This window comes from Barbus barbus (assembly GCF_936440315.1).
Source record: "Barbus barbus genome assembly, chromosome: 45".
NCBI classification, from domain to species: domain Eukaryota; kingdom Metazoa; phylum Chordata; class Actinopteri; order Cypriniformes; family Cyprinidae; genus Barbus; species Barbus barbus.
The window spans coordinates 25,979,880-26,003,216 of record NC_136723.1 but is presented as its reverse complement, the minus strand read 5'-3'; the positions used below and the strand labels follow the sequence as shown (position 1 = coordinate 26,003,216).

General features: G+C 39.1%; 1 protein-coding gene across 2 annotated transcripts in view; it reads right to left on the bottom strand.

The window, feature by feature from the left end:
- Nucleotides 1-23,337, bottom strand: part of LOC306864492 (biotin--protein ligase-like) — a 62,995-nt gene that overhangs the window by 20,812 nt on the left and 18,846 nt on the right. For both annotated transcript variants that reach the window (XM_079408531.1, XM_079408532.1), the window contains exons 5-6: nucleotides 21,537-21,710; nucleotides 18,546-18,820 (exon numbers count right to left, since the gene is read on the bottom strand). In XM_079408531.1, coding sequence (XP_079264657.1) covers nucleotides 18,546-18,820; nucleotides 21,537-21,710 — 449 coding nt within the window. The remainder of the gene's footprint in view (nucleotides 1-18,545; nucleotides 18,821-21,536; nucleotides 21,711-23,337) is intronic.

Sequence of the window (23,337 nt, the reverse complement as noted above, 5' to 3'; positions counted from 1 at the left end):
ACACCGTGAACACACACACACAGCTGTGAACACACACACACCCGGAGCAGTGAGCACACACACACACACACACCGTGAACACACACACACAGCAGTGAACACACACACACACACACACACAGCAGTGAACACACACACACACACAGCAGTGAACACACACACACACACACACACCGCAGTGAACACACACACACACACACAGCAGTGAACACACACACACACACACACACACACACACACACAGAGCAGTGAACACACACACACACACAGCAGTGAACACACACACACACACACACACACACCGAGCAGTGAACACACACACACACACCGAGCAGTGAACACACACACACCGTGAACACACACACACACACACACACACCGTGAACACACACACACACACACACCGTGAACACACACACACCGTGAACACACACACACACACACACACACCGTGAACACACACACACACCGTGAACACACACACACCGTGAACACACACACACACACACAGCAGTGAACACACACACACACACACACACACAGCAGTGAACACACACACACCGTGAACACACACACACAGCAGTGAACACACACACACCGTGAACACACACACACAGCAGTGAACACACACACACCGTGAACACACACACACAGCAGTGAACACACACACACCGTGAACACACACACACAGCAGTGAACACACACACACCGTGAACACACACCCGGAGCAGTGGGCAGCATTTATGCTGCGGCGCCCGGGGAGCAGTTGGGGGTTTGGTGTCTTGCTCAAGGGCACCTCAGTCGTGGTATTGAGGGTGGAGAGAGCGCTGGACGTTCGGGAAAGCCACACTCTTGTTATAGTCAGATATTACTTAACTATCATGACATAGGCTAAATATTAAAAACTATAAAAAAATGTAAAATTTCTTACAGGGCATTTTTGCCTCCATATCTTGAATTATATATTATAACTGTATCCTATTCTGATAGCCTTCATCCGGCAATGAAAAACTGATTTGATTATTTTTTTTGCAAAGTTACAAAATGTCAGCTCGCACATCATTAAAACAACAGGATTAGCACACTCCTCGCTCATTCACTTTCTCCATGCGAAGCCGACTGTCCAGTGCGTCACAGTGTCGTTTAATATTGCACACATTTAGCCTAACACAGCCACAAGTTGTGATTAAACATACCTGCCGGCGCTGAGATTACAAAACCTCTCTTTCCATTTCTCCTTAAATAGTCTGTCCGCCCTTCCAGGTCAAATTTCTTCTTTTGGACATGTTTAAAATCACCAGTAAATTACCACACAAGCATCAGTTAAAACACAGCTATCATCATATTATCCTCGTGCTGCTCGAGATTCTGGTGCCGCTTTAAAACGAGCGTGTGTTAGGTGTCCCGAATCCCGAGGCGAAACAACAACGTAAATAAATAAATTTGTTCCGCTTTAAATTCCAAATAAAATATTGTAGCGAATACACTATTTAATTTTCAAAATGATGCTTTATTTATTATTTTATATTATTGTTTAAATCATCCCGCGGGCCGGATTGGACGCCTCTGTGGGCAGACGTGGAAAGTAACGAATTACATTTACTCGCGTTACTGTAATTTAATAGCTTTTTTGTGTACTTCTACTTTTTAAAATAATTTTTAAAATCTGTAATTTTACTTTTACTCAAGTATATTTTGTTTGAAGTATTGTACTTCGCTCCCTGGGAACTACTGCAGTAAATAATGGGCAGGAAAACGAACTGGCGCTAAAATCACAAGAAAGATGCAGACGGACAAGACAGGCGTTATGGTGCAGACCCAGCTGAAAACAAAACCCCTCGTATTCTGCTGAAGTTGAACTCGAAGGGAATGAAGTCAACCCCTGCCCATGTTTATGCTCTATTATTCAGTCTAAGCTGTGTTTGTCTAGCGAGACCAAACTAGCAGTTTATGAAATCTCGACATCACTACTTCGCAAGCATGTAGAGGTAAATACTTGCATCGTTGCTTAAAATGAAGTTTTTCCAGTTTAGAAAATGGTTTTGCACAAATTAGCCAAAAAAAAAAACAGTGGTGCAGGGTGTGCGATATCATCTGTGACAATATCGTAATTGTTTTAATGATGTGCAATTTGACATTATCAGTATTTAGCCAAAAACCAAACAAAACACTCCTGCCATGTGTGAAGAGATTAGACTAGTGCGTGCGCATTTAGAGTTCTTTCACTGCGAGATTCAGTCTGTTAAAATGCATTTAAAATGATCACAAAATTGAAGATATACATGCAGAAAATGTATATGTATATAATCTCATATAGTAAATCAATATCACACGAAGAGTGACATTTTTCTCCAAAAATCAGCATGATTACACACATATATATATTTTTTTACAAGTTCAATAAGCAAGAAATTAAATAAGAGTAGAGATCGACCGATATATCGATTTACCAATATTTAAGCATTTTTCCATAATCGAATATCGGTTTTGTAATATCGGATTCCCCGATAAACACCGCCATCTTGTGGACGTTTTCAGAATTGCGTGCAGGATCACAATTGCAGCGCATCTGAGGGGAGACGAGACAGCAACGGCGTGCAGGTACTTGATTTGCTGTAGTTAGTAAACTATTTAATATTACAGGCATTAATGCACAAATTAGATGTATTACATAAATGCCTGATATATAGTTTAAATGCAACTTGGCTCTAAGAAATATGATAAATAAGATACTCTGTCAAGCCCTGTCCCTATAAAGATAGGCTATAACTTTGCCTGAAATAACACAGCCATGAATTAGCACATGGTGGAAATAAAAGCGCTGAATTTAATTCTCTCTGTGGTCTATTAGTCTCGTGAAGTCGGAGTCACATAGATAATCCGTCGAGTCCTCTCCCAATAAAGACGTAACTTTGCATGAATTAAATAATACAGCCATGAATGATTGCATGTTGGAAAGAAAAGCATTGAATGTAATTCTCTCTCTGTGGTCTATATGCTCATCATTAGTCTCGTGAAGCCGCTTCATATTGCAGTTCACTCAGCGGTTGATGCTCAAGAAATGCTCAGCTCGGACACCGCATGTAACTTTTAACAAGATTCACTTTTTTGAAGCACCCTAAATTGTATTAACACTTACTATATAACCATTATTTCGTTTATAAACATCTAAATTAATACAACTCTATGGAAATTAATTATTTATTATCTCCGCGATCGATGGCAGTTTGAGTAGCCTATAGTTCTGTGTAAATGCAGATAAACCGCTCTGTCAGCAGCATAGTTTAGAGCATGCCAGCTGAGAAATGCAATAAAATACAATGCTTGTTATATTCCAATAATCCAGAGAATATTATTCCGTGAATTAACATTATCCAGTGAATTATTCTTCACTCTTTATCCTATTAAACAGCTTATAAACCTACTAAAACTGTAGTTAAAAATGAAGTTGATATGACTCCTTTCCTTTATTTTCTTCATTTGAAAACATTAGACTTTCTATGTTCATTTTGCTTACTGCTAATATTAGTGTTGCTGCTAATGTTTTTTATTGTTGTAATACGAAGATTAAATTGAACTTGACAGGGCTCTAGACTGCGACCAAAATGGTAATTGTTTACGAGTTAAAATTTGACGTGGCATTTGTACGAGTGCCAGGTCTGCTCTGCTCCAAAGCGTCTGCTTCATACAGCGCGCGCTGCCAGCCGCAGCACATTATAGCAGGAGTCAGATCTCACTGATCACGTGAAGAGAGGTGCTTTCAGCGCGAGCACTTCAGTAGAGCCTGCTTTATACTCGCCGCGTCAGCACGAGCGTGAAGGTGCGCGTCGCAGATGGAGCGCAACGGATGGATTTGTTTTCAAACTAAAGTAAAAGACCGCTTCTTAAACCAGAGAAGGTGAACGTGGTGGTATTCTTGTAGAAAAAACTCCTGTCAGCTACAGCCAGTTTAGTTTTACTTTTCTTTTTGTTTTCGTTTTGAGAAGCTTGTTATCTTTGCTGTTTACCTCAGGTTATGCTATGGAGGCTTTCCTTAATTTAAAAAAAATATATATTAATATTTATTTGCTTCCTCAGAGTTTGCTAAACAATTTGTAATATACTCGGTATATAGTACAGCATGTGGTGTGTCCTGTGCCATGCCTCGTCTTATTCGTTTTTGTTGATAAATGTTATGTAAGAGTTTGTCATTGTCAACGTACTGTTTTATTGTTGTTGCGCTTTTTAATTAAGAATAACAATGAATCCATCTTTTGTTTTAGTCTTAAAAAGTTAAAGGTGTATAGATATAAGCAAAACAGACAATGATCTTTTCTTGTAAAATGTGACACCAAGATCGCAAATTTGAAAGTAAAAAGCGCACGAAAAAAGGAATTCCTGTTCACAAAATATAAATCACAAATAATACAGATGAAAAAGAACGAGTTGAATGTTGAAAACTGTCGTTACCATATAACTATAAACTATGATAAAAGTTCATCAGCATGCATTGATTAATCAAATGTTGTAGCAAAAACAAAAAACAAATTGCAACCAAATGATGTGCTCGTGCGCAAAAGTGAGATCAGTGGGAAGAATGAGTCTAGAGCCCTGCATGAAAGACTGCTAATTCTCAAAACATTTTTTGTTAAGATGACTGAAAGGAGGAAAAACCAAAGTGAAGTACTTACATCACGCAGTCATTTATTTACTTTATAACAGTAAATAATTATCGGTTCTGCATATCGGTTATCAGGCACATAGACATGCAAATAATTGGTATCGGTTATAAAAAATCAATATCGGTCGATCACTAAATAAGAGACTTGCGTTTTAGACACAATATTGCCTGTTTTTGCTCCATTTCACAACACAAATAACTCCAAACACAGCCACAGCACTGTTCTGTGTCTCTGAGCAGCACAACGGTGATTCGTTCCTGAATGAATCAACCGTTTAAATGATTCGGTTCAATCACAATGAATCACTTATTAACAGTCACTTGGTGACACCTACTGGCGGTTTTAATTTCACATTTAAAGTATCTTTTGATTTTTTAAAATATAATTTCAAATGAGTATTCAACAGTTTATGTCTTATCAAAACATTATTTCTGCATTTGTAACTGCTGACTAAATGCATTCATGTCCTGCATTAAACAGTGTGTAAATACATCTAAATGCCTCTTCAGATGCAGCTTCGGTTTCCTCTGCATTGCTAAGATGCATTTTGTTGATACGGATTTAATTTGCCTGGTAACAGCCCAAATGTCTTATTCTAAATAACCGATTCCTTTAATTAAAAACAACTAATTGGAGAATTATAGGCCTATCCCAGTGATGTCAACTCAGTTCCTGGAGAGCTGCAGCCCTGCTCCAACACACATACCATGTAGTTTTCAAATAACCCTAAATGATTAGATTAGTATAGATATAACCCTAATTAAACACATCTGATCCACACTGTAAAAATGTCAAGCGGTTTCAACTAATTATTTAGTAACTAGTGCCACAGAAATTTTACACTCAGTGAATTTCTGACTTCAAAGTGTTGCCTGAATTATTATTTTAGTTGGCTCAACCTTTACTTAAGTTTCATTGTGCACGTGCATGTGTTTTTATTAGTTTAGTCAACATTAGCATAGTTAATTGTTGACTGGATTTGAAAATAACCATTCATTCAATGTTTTTCAAATATATTTGTGTAGACTTAATATAATGTCCTCTCAACAAAGGCCAAGCAATAGAATTAGCTCAACTTAAATATTTTTGCCCTTCCAACAATGTTAATTAGATTTTTTTACAGTGCAGCTATAGCTGGATCAGATGTGTTTAATTAGGGTTATACCTATACTGTTGTAAGGCTGTGGCCCTCCATGAACTGAGTTTGACAGCCTTGGCCTATGTGTTCTCTCTCTCACAGATATCAGGACAAGAGAACCAGATGAGTCCTCTGCACAATCTGCTGCTTTCATCTGGCCAGAGGAGAAGGGCACACTATTTCCTTTTTTTAAGACTGTAAACCTGCTTTGACACAATCTGCATTGTATAAAGTGCTATATCAATAACGGTGACTTGACACACACCAGCACTCGATCGTGTGTGTCAAAAATGTGCGTGCGAAAATGTGAATTATAGAGATATAAAAAATACAAAACAATTGCAATGTTGTTTCTGAGTATTAAGCCCTATTCGCACAAGATTAGTATTATTATCTGGGCACCATGTTATTATCATAAGGATTATTATCATAAGGACCACGGGATAAGCGAAGCCTGTGATTTTACTCGAAATTACTGACTTATCTCCCGGATACCCGGATGTCAAGGCTTTGAGATCCCGTTCTATGGTCCAGATGGATTTTAAAAAAAGAAACTAATATAGTTTGTGCCCCGTGTCATTTACATTTCACCAGGTTAAAATAATATCTCAAGGTTTATGCCTGATTTATTTGTAACGCATTAAACCTTTTCAGCTTTCTCTTTCTGGTAATTGTATGGTGTAGCGATATGACAGCACCCAAAATACTATCAAACACTCCATGGCAGCTCCATTCTTTGCGAAACATGGATAAAAAGGCGCACAGGAAACAAAAACCTTGAAAAATGATATACGACCCGCCAAATGCTGCCAAATCACAGAGATGCCGATTCGCACGGGACTAATATTATCACAGGACCTCGGTGTTCGGCGAAATATGGTAGGTCTTTTGCGGGGGAATTTTTACTTTACAAATTACAGACATGGCCGATTCGCACGAGATTAAAATCATAGACAACCTCCGCAATTATTACAAATGACTGGAGGTCACCAGGTGACACTAATCCCGTGCGAATAGGGCTTTAGTTGGGCTGTGTTGCTGCAACAAGCTCTACTCTTTGTAAGAATAAGCGGCAGCTCTAGTTTGCATTTACACTCTCATTGTACAGATCTGTTCTGACTCAATCTATTCACACTTTAACTTCCACTGACTTTCATTTCATTCATGCTAATTTTGCTGCATACCCAAGTATGGTCTGCAAAGATACTGCAATAATATTGCTAATTATATCGGCCATCGTCACAGAATCAAAAGCACATCAGATCCGTTAGCATCCAACAGAAGCTCTTAAAGCGATGCACACAATCAGATGCAGAAACGCTTATACGGAGCAGAAATATGACGCACAGCATCAATGTGTGGCTCTAACACGGGATTTCCAGCAATTACCATAAGTATATTAGTATTGATCAGGCAGGGCATAGATGTGATGATCGATCAGGGCCGTCTAATCTGTAAATGTGATTAATTGGGAAAATCCTGTTTCTGGAGAAGATGCAGCAATTACCATCTTCAAACAGGAACACAGCTGATCAATCACTTTCTGCTATTAGTTAAACACACACACGAACTCGGACACACACACTCAAAAACGCTCACACACCCACGCTCACACGAACTCTCACACACACACAAAAACTCACACACACTGACATGAACTCGCACACACACTCATATAAATACACGTGCGCACACAAACACTCACGCACACACACAGACATGAACTCGGAGACACACACTCATAAAAACACTCACATGAACTGACACAAAAACACACACACACGCTGACATGAACTCGCACACACACTCATATAAATACACGTGCGCACACAAACACTCACGCACACACACAGACATGAACTTGGAGACACACACTCATAAAAACACTCACACACCCACACTCACATGAACTGACACAAAAACACACACACACGCTGACATGAACTCGCATACACTCATAAAACACGTGCACACACTAGAGGTCGGCCGATTTTTGGCATTTTTTATTAATCGGCATCAGCCGATTGTGCTGCAAATTAGGCCGATTAATATACAGGCGCGTCTGCAAGCAACACGTGATGCTGCCTCGTGCGGCAAGCAGATTGCCATTCCACTGGCACCACGGATAACCCTGTGATGTCCCCCTCTGCCTGCTAACTTTCTGAAGAGAGAACTACCTGCTAGAGCTGTGCGATTAATCGAAATCGAATCGCAATCACGATTTGAGACGTTGCGATTTGCTAAGCGCGAAGCCTGCGATGTGGACGCGATATGACTCTGATCCAGATCACATGTATGACTGCCAGCCTTGAGTGACGGTCTTCCTAACAACAGAGTGAGCGCACCTCCGTTCTCCCCGATCAGCTCTGCTCTAGCCAACTGCGTAAACACCCACCGTTTAAAAAGGGTCAGGTCGATAGTTAGGCAAATTACACACACACACACACACACACACACACACACACACATATACTGCATGTTCGCTAATTCAGAAGACCGCACACAGCCCGTGTCTCTGAATGCTTCTCATACTCTGAGCGTCTCACGGACGAACGGTCAGTAATGCTCTTTTATACTCGTGGTCTCACACCCGGTTCTGCTCCGCAAGTCTCTCACGAGCGCATCTGGCAATATGGACGAGGCCTGACGCACGCAACCTGTGTCCACTCGCGCCTGGCTCCGCGTTTGAAACGAATGTAAATTAAGTCTAACTGCTTGCCAATTTCCCTTGGATGAAATTAGACATTCAGAACACTTCCCACTTGTTCTTAAAATCCCAAATACTTAAAAATGAATAAATCAGCCCGTGTAACATGTAATACTTTAATAATTCACTAAAGAAATACAGTTCTTTATTTATAAAAAATAAACAAATCTTTCCTGTGAAATTCAGTAATTCTGTGAAGTACAGGTGCATCTCAATAAATTAGAATGTCACGGAAAAGTTCATTTATTTCAGTAATTCAACTCAAATTATGAAATTCAATGCACACAGACTGAAGTAGTTTAAGTCTTTGGTTCTTTTAATTGTGATGATTTAGGCTCACATTTAACAAAAACCCACCAATTCACCATCTCAACAAATTGGAATACTTCATAAGACCAATAAATAAAACTTTTTTAGTGAATTGTTGGCCTTCTGGAGAGCTCATTAACTGTATATGTACTCAATACTTGGTGGAGGCTCCTTTTGCTTTAATTACTGCATCAGTGCAGCGTGGCATGGAGGTGATCAGTCTGTGGCACTGCTCAGGTGGTATGGAAGCCCAGGCTGCTTTGATAGCGGCCTGCAGGTCATCTGCATTGTTGGGTCTGGTGTGTCTCATCTTCCTCTTGACAATACCTCATATATTCTCTATGGGGTTCAGGTCAGGCAATGAATCTAAAATATATGAAAGTTTCACTTTTTGAAATAACTTACAAGAAAAAAAAGGAACTTTTTCACAACATTCTAATTTATTGAGATGCACCTGTCCGTACATAATAAATAATATTTTGGCATTCAAATACATCGCGAATACGGAAACATTTGATCTTGTATCGAATGAGAGCCAACGTTGGTTTCAGTTTCATTTTAGCCTAAATTAATTCGTTTTGGCTTGTCGTTTATAGCTAGCTTCTTATATTTTTAATTCCTGTTCTTTTCTAAATACTGTTAATTGAAAGCATTTGTTGTGGAGTGAGGGGAACTGAAATAGCCTAGATAGGTTTACAGTGTTTATTATAATGCGTGTAAACATTTCGCGTCAGCATTAGGCCTATTTCTGAATTAAATAAAATGCGACTTATACGTGACTTCTCTCTCTCTAAAAAAATTATTTTTATAGCACAGCATATTTTAACCATGCAGCAAACCTTTTTAAATATTTTGATAAAATACTGAAAAAAAATAACATCCCTGATATGAAGGGGAAAAAAAGAAAAAAAGAGAAAGAAAATCGGCCAAACATATCGGCATCATATATCGGCCATAGGCTGCCCTGATTTCTAAATATCGGCATCGGCCAGAGAAAAACCCATATCGGTCGACCTCTAACACACACACTCGCAAAAACTCTCTAACACACACACAGACATGAACTCGCACACACTCATAAAAACACACGTGCACGCACACACACACACGCACACACACACTCACGCGCACACACACTCACGCGCACACACACTCACGCGCACACACACTCACGCGCACACACACTCACGCGCACACACACTCACTCACGCACGCACACATTCACGCGCGCACACTCACTCACGCACGCGCACACACACACACAAAAACTTCAGATTAAATGGCCGCGGCTCTGAAACTCGATCTCTCGCTCCTCAACACTCGCCACAGACACACACTTCTCCTCCAGCGCCGAGCGCCAGATGCAGGAGAATATGAAATGAGAGCGACGAGCATCTGCTTGCGATTTGAGGTAATTGCTGCTAGAGCACGCAGGTCAATTGGACTAATTTCGCTGCATGCACTAACCTGATGCTTTGGCTGCTGGGCAGCTTTGCTCCGGCCCCTCGTGACACAGAGCCGGTGTTTTCACAGGAAGTGCCGTTTAATTCCAACGGTGTCAGTTTGGGTTTTGGATTCACTGTTAAAACAAACACTGATTGCTACACGACAGGACGACCTCAGTGTGAGAGTGTTAATTATGCTCAGAGAGGAGAAAGAGATCCGACCTGCTCTGAAAACAGTGCCTCGTGTTCCTCTACAAAACTCCAGCAGTCCACCTTTGATTCCTCCACAAATGACAAAATGTGAAGTTTTTTGATCATCAATCTTCAAATGATGAAGGGCTTGATAATAACGGTTATGACTAACAATAAACATCTTAAAATAGTCACATTTGGAGACGCTCAATGCATCCCTCAGCCTCCAGGAGTGAAGAAAATCACTTTATCAGGCAACACACTGTAACCATATTAAGTTATTATCATATTTGACAGGTGAATTTCTAAGGTCTCTAAATGATTAACATGATCAATCTACTCATGTCTTCTGTCGTCTGATAGTTTAGAGTGTTTTATCCAGTAAAAGCTCTTCTAGTGTGATTGTACAAGCGTCCAGCTGCTGCTTCAGAGTCAAATCTGGACTGATTTTGATCAAGTAAAGGTCAGAATAACTGCAGTCATATCTCCAGATGAACTCTTACTGGACTGAAGCAGCTCAGCTTTACTTGATTCTCCATCAATCATTTTCTAGAAAAATCAGTGCGTCTCAAATCTGATCATCAGGATCTTTTGAGGAGCGTTTGTTTCCAGAAGCTTTACTTTCTCTGTTCCTCAGCGGAGGAATGATCTTCATCTCACATCTTCTGAGGAGCGTTTATTTCTTCATCTCTCAATCAGCATTGCATTATATGTTTGGATCATTTACATCTCATCTTACTGAGACATATTACTGGAGATATACACTCACCTAAAGGATTATTAGGAACACATACTAATACTGTGTCTGACCCCCTTTCGCCTTCAGAACTGCCTTAATTCTACGTGGCATTGATTCAACAAGGTGCTGAAAGCATTCTTTAGAAATGTTGGCCCACATTGATAGGATAGCATCTTGCAGTTGATGGAGATTTGTGGGATGCACATCCAGGGCACGAAGCTCCCGTTCCACCACATCCCAAAGATGCTCTATTGGGTTGAGATCTGGTGACTGTGGGGGCCATTTTAGTACAGTGAACTCATTGTCATGTTCAAGAAACCAATTTGAAATGATTAGAGCTTTGTGACATGGTGCATTATCCTGCTGGAAGTAGCCATCAGAGGATGGGTACATGGTGGTCATAAAGGGATGGACATGGTCAGAAACAATGCTCAGGTAGGCCGTGGCATTTAAACGATGCCCAATTGGCACTAAGGGCCTAAAGTGTGCCAAGAAAACATCCCCCACACCATTACACCACCACCACCAGCCTGCACAGTGGTAACAAGGCATGATGGATCCATGTTCTCATTCTGTTTACGCCAAATTCTGACTCTACCATCTGAATGTCTCAACAGAAATCGAGACTCCTCAGACCAGGCAACATTTTTCCAGTCTTCAACCGTCCAATTTTGGTGAGCTCGTGCAAATTGTAGCCTCTTTTTCCTATTTGTAGTGGAGATGAGTGGTACCCGGTGGGGTCTTCTGCTGTTGTAGCCCATCCGCCTCAAGGGTGTGCGTGTTGTGGCTTCACAAATGCTTTGCTGCATACCTCGGTTGTAACGAGTGGTTATTTCAGTCAAAGTTGCTCTTCTATCAGCTTGAATCAGTCGGCCCATTCTCCTCTGACCTCTAGCATCAACAAGGCATTTTCGCCCACAGGACTGCCGCATACTGGATGTTTTTCCCTTCTCACGCCATTCTTTGTAAACCCTAGAAATGGTTGTGCGTGAAAATCCCAGTAACTGAGCAGATTGTGAAATACTCAGACCGGCCCGTCTGGCACCAACAACCATGCCACGCTCAAAACTGCTTAAATCACCTTTCTTTCCCATTCTGACATTCAGTTTGGAGTTCAGGAGATTGTCTTGACCAGGACCACACCCCTAAATGCATTGAAGCAACTGCCATGTGATTGGTTGATTAGATCATTGCATTAATGAGAAATTTAACAGGTGTTCCTAATAATCCTTTAGGTGAGTGTAGAGCGACTGCTGATATTTCGATAATTTTGTGTCAGGATCTGCTCTACTGTTATAAACATAATATTTTACAATATCAGTATCTTGTCTTAGATTTGGGTGTAATATCAACTGTGCAATAACACCTTCCACTGCTCGGGTAATGTCAATGGTATGGCCGAGAGCCATTGAAAAGCTACAGAAATGTAAAACTACTTTACTTTAGCAGTACTGGCCACGAGTACTAAGAACAGATCACATATTGGCTCAGTTTGGCTGGTCAGAAAGAGTCGGTAGTGAGAGCTACAACAGGAGCGTGAGCTGAATCCTGTGACAGACGCTAATAATGCAGCGCGTGAAAGATGTGAGGCTGGTTAAGGTCTCCATTAATTCCTGCTTGTAGTAATTTATTGTCGTGTATATATTTTAAAGCACTGAATCGCTATAGAAATCACGATTCATTGCGTTCTTAATCTATTACTGGCCAAAATTGACGATTCATGATTCAAAAATCCATGTTTCAAGATTGATGCATATGCATCATCAGGGTTTGTAATCGATGCATCGAGAAAACAAGTGAATCGTTACACCCCTAATATTATATATACACATACATGTAGTCTAAAGTTTCATTATACAGGGTAAAATATCAGATTGGCTATGGTGAAAGAACAAGGAAACACTGTATTGTTAATTTTAAAAAAATATTCAAAAACTGTAAAGAATTGTTCATGGCCTAAACAGGTCTAGTAGATCTCAAGCTTCAGAGAGAGACGAGAGCGCTGGTTTAATAGAGACGTGATGGGGTCGCGGGGTCGTTGAGATTCTGCTCTGTTTGTGACCTTGTGAGAAACAGCGAGAGTCTCCAGCTGCCCATTATTAGTGTGTGCTGCTCAAACAGAGCACTAATACGCTCAAACACACACACACACACACACACAGAGAGAGAGAGATAGGGTTAAAAAAAAATGCTTAAACACATCTCTCCTGAACTTCAGACTGCATTACTCAAACTCTTCAATCTGACTCTGAGTTCAGGCATTTCTCCTGAGGTCTGGAACACAGGACTCATCTCTCCTGTCTTTAAAAGTGGAGACAAAACAGATCCTAATAACTACAGAGGGATATGTGTAACCAGTAATTTGGCAAAAGTATTTTGCTCTATAATCAACTCTTGGATTTCATCTTTCTTAAAGCAGCACAATATCATCAGCAAATCTCAAATTGGCTTCCTCCCTAAACATCGAACCACTGACCATATTCACACACTACACACATTAATAAATCAACATGTATTAAAGAAAGAGGGGAACATATTTGCATGCTTCATAGATTTTAAGAAGGCTTTTGACTCCATTTGGCATAATGGATTGTTTTATAAAATCATTCAAAGTGGCATAGGGGGTAAAATTTATGACTTAATTAAAAACATGTATAACCAAAATAAATGTGCAGTAAAACTTGGACAGCAAAGGACAGACTATTTTTCTCAACAGCGAGGAGTGAGACAGGGCTGCTGCCTCAGCCCCACTTTATTTAACATATACATCAATGAACTGACCGATCTACTGGACCAATCAGAGTCCAGGACTACAATTATTCGACACAGAAGTCAGATATTTACTGTATGCAGACGACTTGCTAATTCTATCTAAAACACCAGAAGGTCTCCAGAACAACCTTGACATTTTAACTAAATACTGCCTTGATTGGACCCTAGAAGTCAACATCCAAAAAACTAAGATAATGATATTTCAGAAAAAACCCAGAAATCTAGAACATAAACATATATTTACTTTAAACAGCACCACACTTCAGCATGCTTCACAATATAATTATCTTGGTCTGGTTTTAACTCCCACTGGAAATTTCAATTTGGCAATAAAAGCATTACTTGTAAAAGCCCGCAGGGCACTGCATGCCATACGAACAAAACTATTCAAAATAGACACCCCATCAGAATCTGGACAAAGAGTTTCGATAGTGTCATACTGCCTATTGCCCTGTATGGAAGCGAGATCTGGGGCCCAACGAGTAACTACAGCCATAAAGATTGGCACAAACACCCTTTAGAAGCTCTGCATGTAGAGTTCTGCAGAAGCATCCTTCAGGTGCACAGAAACACACCTAATAACACCGTCTCCCCCTAAATCTAATCATTAAAAAAAGAGTTTTAAAGTTCTGGATCCACTTAAACTCTAGTTCTGAAGATTCTCTTCATTTTAAAGCACTACAAACACAAAGAATGAGTGCCCAAAACAGTCATCTTTGTGTACTGGTGTCAGATCTGACTAACAAAGCACTCAATATCACCAACCCTGAAAAACCTGGAAGAATCAAAGAAATGATGAATGAAGAGAAGGAGACATACATACAGCACTGGAAAGAACAAACCAAAGACCAAAGTGGTCTCCAATGCTATCTGAAACTCAACAGAGAGTACAGTCTGGCTGATTATCTGATCTCAGTCAGGAATATAACTCAGACATTTACTGACGAAGTACAGACTGAGTGACCACCAGCTGGCCATAGAAAGAGGACCACATAGAAAGACGTGGTTACCTAAAGAAGAGCGAATCTGTAAGGAATGTAGATCTGGATCAGTTGAGACGGAGGAACACTTTCTCCTCCACTGTGACAAATACACGTCCTTAAGAGACGCACTGTACAGTCAAATACAGCAGATTATTCCTGAGTTCAAATTAAGAATATTACTCGCTGAAGGACCTGCTTCCTCTTTGGTAGCACAACATATTTATAAATGCCACAAACTAAGAAGTAAAGAGTGAACACATCTGCATTAGTAGTACCATTAATGTTTATATAAATATATATATGGATGTATTTTACATTTGTTTTGTTTATTTATGGATATATATATTTTTGTTTTTATTCTGCTATGTACAATGCTTTGGCAATATGTATCTAAGTATGTCATGCCAATAAAGCAATATGAATTGAAATTGAATTGAGAGAGAGAGAGAGAGATAATCTTTTATTATTATAATTCATTATTTATTTTATTAACAGTTAGCATTGTATTTATTTATTTTTTGCTATATCTAGCCATGTGTTTATATAATAATGCTTTTATTTAGTTTCATTATTACTATTATTTTCTCTAAGCTTTACTAAATGTTCAGAAATTCTAAATCATTTTCTATGTTGTTTTAATGCTTTGGCAATACAGAATGTATGTTTTTGTCATGCCAATAAAGCTTTCTGAATTGAATTGAGAGAGACAGACAGAGAGAGAGAGAGAGAGAGAGAGAGAGAGACAGAGAGAGAGACAGAGAGAGAGAGAGAGAGACACACACACACACACACAGAGACAGACAGACACAGACACACACAGACAGAGAGACAGACACACACACAGAGACAGACAGAGAGAGAGAGAGAGAGAGAGAGAGACACACACACACACAGAGACAGACAGACACACACACACACACACACACAGAGACAGACAGACAGACACACACACAGAGACAGACACACACACAGAGACAGACAGACAGACAGACAGAGAGAGAGAGAGAGAGAGAGAGAGAGAGAGAGAGAGAGAGAGAGAGAGAGAGAGAGAGAGAGAGAGAGAGAGAGAGAGAGAGAGAGAGAGAGAGACACACACACACACACACACACACACACAGAGACAGACAGACAGACAGACAGACACACACACACACACAGAGACAGACAGACAGACAGACACACACACACACACACAGACAGACTGTCACACACACACACAGAGACAGACAGACAGACAGACACACACACACACTCTCTCTCATAACCGTCCTAATCCTCTACACATCAGATAAATCAAACGTCTGTTTGTCTGAAGATCAACTGATCATGAAATCAACACAATACTCATACACACACTACTATTAATAATAATAATAATAATAATAATGACGTGCATAGCAGTAATAATGCATGCTGTGATCTCATTTTGCTTCTGCGATGAGAAATCTGGAGTAAAGAGGATAAATGCAGAGGTTTGCAGCTGTGAGCACATGATCTGCGCTCGGACACGCCGCCCACTCAGCGCTCTCATACTACAATAATACCACTTAATCAGAGAGGAACAGGGGACATCTGGAAATTACTCCCATAATCAGGCCAGGGGAAATCAAACTGTAGATGTTTTTTTTCCACGGCCCCTTTTTCGTTACTTTACAGGGCTAATGACAACACTGTCACTCCCAATCACTTCAGCCGCGCTCCGCCGGCCATTTGTCAAACGTTATGACAGCTGTAATGATTTCCACCTGCTCCGTCCGCTCCAGCAGGCCGCTCTGACCGCTGGACTCACTCCAGCATTAATACGGTCCTATAACAGCCCTTACAGTTTTAATGATTCTGGATTCAGTTTTTGTCCCCATTTACATTTTTCTGGACCCCTTTTTAATGATTCAATTTAATTTTATTCATTCAAAAGAATGTCTAATGTATAGTTCATGATTTTAATTAATAATTTAACATCAGTTTTTTAAGTGTAACAAAAATGACATGTTTAGGGCCCTATGAAAATGTTATTTTTTCACACCTTTTGGTTGTTACCAAATTATGTTTTAACATGTCTATTATTATTTGAATGCATACAAACTATTTTTATTTATTCTTACAATAGCCTTATGAAATTCTGTGTTGTTTAGTTACATTTTCCTGGTTATCAAATGAAGGCATAAAACAAATTTAGTTTTTTAGCCAATAAATGGGATTTTCTAGCCAAATTAAAACATGGAAGAAATATTGTGTGACTATTCCTTAAATAAAGTTTTATGAATTTTTCAACAGTAGTAGCAGCAGTATTATTCTACTGAATGATAGTAATATATTTCTGCCACAATGTCTCCAAGTTAAACCAGACTTGTATTTTGACGGGTTTCCGCGCACACATATGAGGCTAGTTCTAATGAAAGGGTTAAATGCTGATGAAGTGACTCAGAGCAGTTCTGGGATGTTGTTCATGTATTTATGTCTTCATTTAGAGAGACGACAGACGCTGAAATCACAGCAAGCTTCAGTAGCACCATTCATTCACACAGAGACACAGAACATGAACCATTCATAGTTTAAATGCTTTTTTCCCTTAATATTCACAGATACTAGTCCATATCGTGATTTGATTGAAGTATAATGATGTACTTTTAATTCATCCAAACTTTGGCAAATTCCATGACATTCCGTGTTAAACTGTATATTCTGTTTTAATGACTGGATTCCAGGATCCTGTCCGTGTTTCCTGCATTACGGAGTTCTTTTTATTCTCCATTAAAATGTCTTCAAAATGATAACCGACTTGTTGGAATCGGACACTAAATGACTGACCTACAGCGTTTGAAGGCGATAGAGTCGGCAGAGTTCAAGCTTTCTGAAGATTTCAAAGCAGAATCACCAAGCAATGTTGCATATTTTCTTCCAATTCTTTTCTAAATAATAATTACTATATTATTAATCATAATATAACTATTTTTTATTTTATCTTTATTATTGAAAATAAGAACAAAGATGTAAATAAACAGGTTTAATCAAGAGCAGGGCCTGATTTCCTCTTTTCTTTTAATGATTGATTAACAGACAGATCTATGTTGAGACCTACTGTAATGCATGGATATAATATAATGTTACACATCAGATTATTCCCCAACCATTAACTAAACGTTCATGTAAGACGTAACAGATTATGTTTGTGTGAATCTGGAAAAGGGATATTTCACAATAATATACTTTATAGGGAGATTACGGAAAGGCGCTTTGCAAATGTGAGTCAGCGAGATCGTTTTGTTTTGATCATGGGTTTGAAAATCATATTTCATTGATTGGGACTCGTGTCATCAGGAATTCAATATGAATATTCACAAAGCTGGAATGCTGTGCTTTGCAACAATAGACCTACAGCTTGAGATGAGCAGCAGTCGTCCAGAAAAAGCTACTCCTCTCAGAAAACATACAAATAAAGATCATTTTAGATGTTTAATTACTATTTGGAGCACTGGGATCCCTAGACGAGGGCTTAACGAACTCATTTTTGTGAAAACCTGAAATTCGACCAAAACATTTTTCACTTCTTCTGCCTGCAGGCCAGAATTATCCGGCGTGTTCAGAGGAGCGGCGCTTACCCGGCCAGCAGGCTCATGGTGCTGCAGGTGACGTCTGCGTACAGCACGGTCCGGCCGAGCCGCTGCGTCTGCAGGTGCTGTCTATACGTCTGCAGGCAGAAGTGCTCCGAGAAGCTCTGGGTCGGCTCGGTGTGTAACGCCAGCTCACCCTCACACAGATCCGGAACCTCGTCTCCAGCCCACAGCACCCTCAGCACTCCAGCCGCGCTCCGCACAACTCCACCCGAGCCGAGCGTCTGAGCCCGGAGCCAGCGCAGAAACCAGCCCGTCTGCTCCTGCAGCGCACACACACACACACACACACACTGCATTCAGTCTCACATGGCTTTGAATAATGTGTGTTTCTGAACAAACGGTGTCATTAGAGTGGCAGCGCTCGTTAATTAGCCGAGGCGATCTGCGAACACAGATAATCAATGACATGTGCTGGCTTCTCTTCTTCTGTGTGAACTGCAAACGAAGCTCTTCATGCTTTTATTTGTGCATCAAAACACTGACTGCATCCTTGTACATCAGTCAGTGCTAATCATATGGACATGAATATTTAAAGCAAAAATATAATAATAATTATAAAATTCATAACACATTAAATAATAATAATTTAAATAAAAATAAAGATTTTTTCTTTAGTCCATGAAAGGTGAAATATGATCAGGGCACATGGAGCAGACGTGCAAACAGACAAACGCTGCGCTAACGACCCTATTATCAGCTGGAGAACAGAGAGCTGCTTAATTACAGCGGCCCACCGGCGCGTCTCCCATCAGACCCCAACAATCCCCGCGTCCCGGGGAGCGGTAACATCTTATTCAAGCTCCACATCAGTTCAGACACACAGAGGCATTGTGGGAAACGGCAGACGCGAGCAGCTGCATCAGAGACGCTTCGTGAACGATAGAAGAAAACGCCTCTGTCTGAGGGTCATCGAGAACAGTGTTATGCTCATTAAGGATGCATTTATTTGTTATGAAATACAAAAACAGTAATATTGTGAAATATTACAGTTTAAAATAGCTGTTTTCTGTGTGAATATGTGTTAAACTGTAATGTATTTCTGTGATCTGCAGCTGTATTTTCAGCATCATTACTTCAGTGTCACATGATCTTCAGAAATCAGTATAATATATTGATTTATTATCAGTGCTGGAAACGGTTGTGCTGCTTCATATTTATTTATAACCTGTGATACTTTTTTTTCAGGATTCTTTGATGAATAAAAAGTTAAAAAGAACAGCAATTATTAAAAATAGAAATCCTTTGTAACAATATACGCTACAGTTCAAAAGTATGGGGTCAGTACATTTTTTTATTCAACAAGGATGTGTTAAAGTAATAAAAAGAGATAGTAAAGACTTATATTGTTAGAATTTTTATTTTTTATAAATGCTGTTCTTTTTAACCTCTTATTTATCAAAAAGAATCCTGAAAAAAATATCACAGGCTACAAAAAATAATAAGCAGCCCAACTTTTTCCAACACTGATAATAACTGAGCAGTAAATCAGTATATTATAATGATTTCTGAAGATCATGTGACACTGAAGACTGGAGTAATGAAGCTGGAAATACAGCTGCAGATCACAGCATTATTCACAATATTGCTGCTTTTTTCTGTATTTTTGACTAAACAAATGTAGCCTTTGAGCATAAGAGACTTCATGTGCATATTTAATTTATTTTATATAATGCACAAATATAAGAGATGCCTTTATAATCTCATTTTCAGTCAAATCAGGTTGTGTCAAAGACAAAGCCTGACACCTAGTGGTCAGAAATCTGCATTACAGTGATTTAGTTTCATCTGTCAATCACTTCACTATTTGTTGTCTGGTCAGTTCTTACAGCATGAATCATCTGAACACTCAGTTCAAGACTCCAAAAACACCACTTTAAATCATCTCATAGCTACATTTCTTGTACAACAAGAATTATATATCTAATCTGATATACATTATATAATAGGTCTATATATCAGACTATCTACAACTCTGTCCAACCTAAAAACCGCAAACAAAGAGACAAATACACAAAGTTAGAGATGTTTTTACAAATTAAAAAACCTTGGAAAATAAAACTGAAGATCAATCTTCAGTCAAAACACTTCTGGGATTGGGAAAACACATTGGGATACTAAATGAACCAGTCTCATGAAGAACTTGCCATTGGAGAGGTATTCAAGCAAACAAAGCACTGTACATCAAACTAGTGCTTCTAGAATCAGCGGTCAAACACAACCAGCTACACTGAATTAATGACTCGTTTCAGCAACATCCTCAACAAAACACACACACACACACACACACACACACAACACACGCACGCACGCGCACACAACACACACTACAGCAACTCAACCAAAACCTTTCATTTTCTCATGCTTTATTGATCCGGTGTTGTCCGTGTCTCAGAACGGCTCCGTTCACACTGAACGAATGCAGTCAACTCCTTTATTACACGTGCTGTGAGTTTAGAGCGCGTTTGGGAACGCAACGGCCACCAGTTCTGCTGTATTTCAGCTGCAGATGATTACAGTTTCTTTAGATTTGCAGTGAGACTGTTTTTGTGAGCCTTTTTACACTGAAGCTGGAGTTTCCTTCAAATTAAAAGTTAAAAGTGCAGTATATGAATTACTGACAGCTAGCGGTTTAAATGCAGTCCAAACTCAAAATATCTCTTTCAAGTGTTTCTCTTTCAAAGGAGTTTTGTAATTTCCCTACTGTAGTGTAAAAAAATAATATACCTATGAATTATTCATTTTCATTTATTTTACAGTGCAATTGTTTTGCAATATACGGCTATTACTGTCCTTATATGCAATATACGGCTATCACGATGTGCTGCGGACGCCACGCCGAGCTTTAGCTGAGGGTTAGTGTTGGTAACCAGCACTGTGACTGGCACAATCAGTCTCATAACTGATGAATTTTGCAGCATTAAGATTAATTTTTCGTCTGATCTCTGAAGCTGCTGTGCTGTATGGACTGTGTCTCACCGTGTGTGTGCTGAGCAGGTAGATAGGGCTGTGAGGAGGCACCTGTCTCAGCTCACAGCTCAGACCCAGAGACGTCAGGATCTCCGTCAGAACCTCGTAGCGCCGGGCGTTGCTCATCTTCAGCTCAGAGAAGCCGGCGGAGCCTTGAGCGTCCGGAGCAGTCTCCAAACGCACCTGCAGAGCGCAAACACATTAATGTAATGCATTACAATATTGCATTACTCCCTAAAAAGTGACTAATTATGTTACTTAGTTACTGTTTATGGAAAGTAATGTGTTACGTTACTTTAGAGTTACTTTTTAAATCTGGGCAGGGCTTGATTGTTTTTAATATAAAAAAGTTCTTCTGGTACAAATGTAAAGCTCTTTCACACCAAAAGTGAAGTGAATCCGGCTCAGACTGAAGGAAATGTAGGTAGGTTAACTTTATTGTCCTTAAAAAGGCAATTCTTTATGTAGATAGCAGTAAACATCAGTAAACATGCAACAGCCACACAACACACAATATCCAACAAAAAAAAACAAAAAAAAAAATAATAATAATAATAATAATTATAATAAATTATTTAAGAACGCTATTGCTGCCGGTACAAAAGAATTCTTATATCTATTTGATTTACACAAAGGGAGTTTAAGTCTCCGACCAGAAGGAAGCAATTGAAATTCATCACACAATGGATGGGTGATATCAGACAGGACTAACTGGCCCTTCTTAGTCACCTTGTATTCATAAATTTGTGCGATTGTGTAGATTCAGGTCTGTACAGTAGAGGGCGCCGTTCAAACTAATCACATGAAGAATATGACGCAGGAGAAGAAAGTTCAACACTATTCAGCAATAACTAAAATCAAACACAAATGATATTTTTGCTTAGTTTGGTTGAATTGGATCGTCGAAGGTCAGCAGCAAAGACATTGGTTAATAAAATGGGATTAAATACATAAATTATATTTTTCTTATTTAACATTTAATTATTGCAGGTTTGTATAATATTCTGAGTTTGTATATGATTGTGAGGAACACTGAATGTGTTTTAGTGCAGGTGAGATGAGTAAATAATGTAGATATTTAGTCTAGAACTACAGTAAGATCATGTTGATATTTAGTCTAGAACTACAGTAAGATCATGTAGATGTTTAGTCTAGATCTACAGTAAGATCATGTAGATGTTTAGTCTAGAACTACAGTAAGATCATGTAGATATTTAGTCTAGAACCACAGTAAGATCATGTTGATATTTAGTCTAGATCTACAGTAAGATCATGTTGATATTTAGTCTAGAAATACAGTAAGATCATGTAGATATTTAGTCTAGAACTACAGTAAGATAATGTAGATATTTAGTCTAGAACTACAGTATGTAGATATTTAGCCTAGAACTACAGTAAGATCATGTAGATATTTAGCCTAGAACTACAGTAAGATCATGTAGATATTTAGCCTAGAACTACAGTAAGATCCTGTCAGTAAGATCATGTTGATATTTACAATAGATCTACAGTAAGATCATGTAGATATTTAGTCTAGATCTACAGTAAGATCATGTAGATATTTAGTCTAGAACTACAGTAAGATCATGTAGATATTTAGTCTAGATCTACAGTATGTAGATATTTAGTCTAGAACTACAGTATGTAGATATTTAGTCTAGAACTACAGTATGTAGATATTTAGTGTTGAACTACAGTAAGATCATGTAGATATTTAGTCTAGATCTACAGTATGTAGATATTTAGTCTAGATCTACAGCATGTAGATATTTAGTCTAGAACTACAGCATGTAGATATTTAGTCTAGAAC